The sequence below is a fragment of the Rhagoletis zephyria genome, unplaced genomic scaffold (assembly GCF_001687245.7).
Source record: "Rhagoletis zephyria isolate East Lansing unplaced genomic scaffold, Rhagoletis_zephyria_1.1 Rzeph_scaffold_53602, whole genome shotgun sequence".
Lineage (NCBI taxonomy): Eukaryota > Metazoa > Arthropoda > Insecta > Diptera > Tephritidae > Rhagoletis > Rhagoletis zephyria.
The window spans coordinates 496-1,860 of NW_016210655.1; the positions used below are offsets into that span (position 1 = coordinate 496).

The 1,365-nt window shown below is 35.9% G+C and overlaps 1 protein-coding gene across 1 annotated transcript; it reads right to left on the reverse strand.

Annotated features, from left to right (window-relative positions):
- Positions 1 to 210: 210 nt before the first annotated feature.
- On the reverse strand, positions 211 to 715 carry LOC108356060 (uncharacterized; the record flags this gene model as incomplete). The annotated part of the gene is made up of 2 exons (XM_017607191.1): positions 468 to 715; positions 211 to 388 (listed from the first exon to the last, which is right to left on the reverse strand). Coding segments are annotated over exons 1-2 (398 nt in total), but the record flags the coding sequence as incomplete, so codon positions are not given.
- Between the last annotated feature and the right edge of the window lie 650 nt (positions 716 to 1,365).

The following is a 1,365-nucleotide window of genomic DNA, read 5'->3' on the forward strand; positions in this document are numbered from 1 at the left end:
TATCCAACTATGCCACTTGATCACTATAACCAAATCTTGGTTATTATAACTAAACCTTTTTCTGGGTGTNAGCTCGAATTTAACTCTGTCCAATTTGGGAAGTATCTATCCGCGCCGTTCGAGACAAACGGGGCTCAGACAAGGCGACTTACTCGAATTCCGCGTACAACACATATTTAAAAATAATTTCAGCAACATAAACAAACTCACTTTAACAATGTGATGACTGTTTGTTCTGGCAGCTTGGGGTTTCTTCCTCGATAGTCCACAAGTATGTCAGTGGCGCGCGCCGGATGTGTTTCCAATATTTTTATGAGGGAACTTTTGATGGCCGTGCGCACAGTTTCATCCTTGTCCGTAAGGCCTTCGAATAGATTGTTTAGAATGCCTGAAAAAAAGAAAACATTAAAAGATAAGAAATCACGTTAAAAAATAATTTGATCAAACATTGAAAGTCTGTTTGTTACCACTACTTATTAAAGTATGTTCATGTGTAGCCTTTGAACAGGATGCACATCTAAATGAATTACAAGTAAGCTGGTTTGTATTTGGCTTCATTTCTAAACTCTTTGCCGTAAATACGTTTGCTGTTACCAACGAGTGAGATATGTAATGTGCATAGCGCTGCCAATACCCCACTGAAAGTAAAACCACCAGCTGTGAGACCAGTTTACGAATATTTTGCATGGGCGAGGAAGCCCCACAAGTAATTGAATTGGCCTACATTCACTTTTATACTTTCGTTGGTGTGTGCCGCCAGTCAAACAACATATACACTGAACTACAGTAAAGCTTTTGAGAAGCGAATGTTGAATTTCTACAAACCAAAAAATTTTAAAATAAGGATTCCGGATTGTTATCGATATACTGACTTTTCAAGTCCTAATTAACTAATGCGCAAAATATACCTAATCGAATAAGAATTCGAAAAAAATATAATTTGTACCAATTTGTATTTGCGCAATATAAGTGTTGTTATTTTGCGCATAAGAAAACTCAGAATAAGGAAAAAGATTCGTAGTAGCTGTCCGCGTAAGCTCTAAATAAACTAAAAAGTTATCAAGCGAAAAAAAGTTTAGACCATTTGTTAATACGGGTAGGAACTTCCTTAAAATTTCCAAACAATTTTACATCTAACTTTTCTTCCGATCACATTTCCTTTAACGCGGCATTTCTAAAACGCGACAATTTTAGCCTCAAATTTATCTCATCAATTGTTTGCTATAATTACGGTGACCATATTTATGAGAGCCGAATACGGGACAAAAAATATTTTCTTAAATTTATTCCACAACAGCTAACAGATCTTAAAGCCTTCTTCAATGATCTTGGATGCATTAGCCCTGAAATAGTATCCTTATAGTA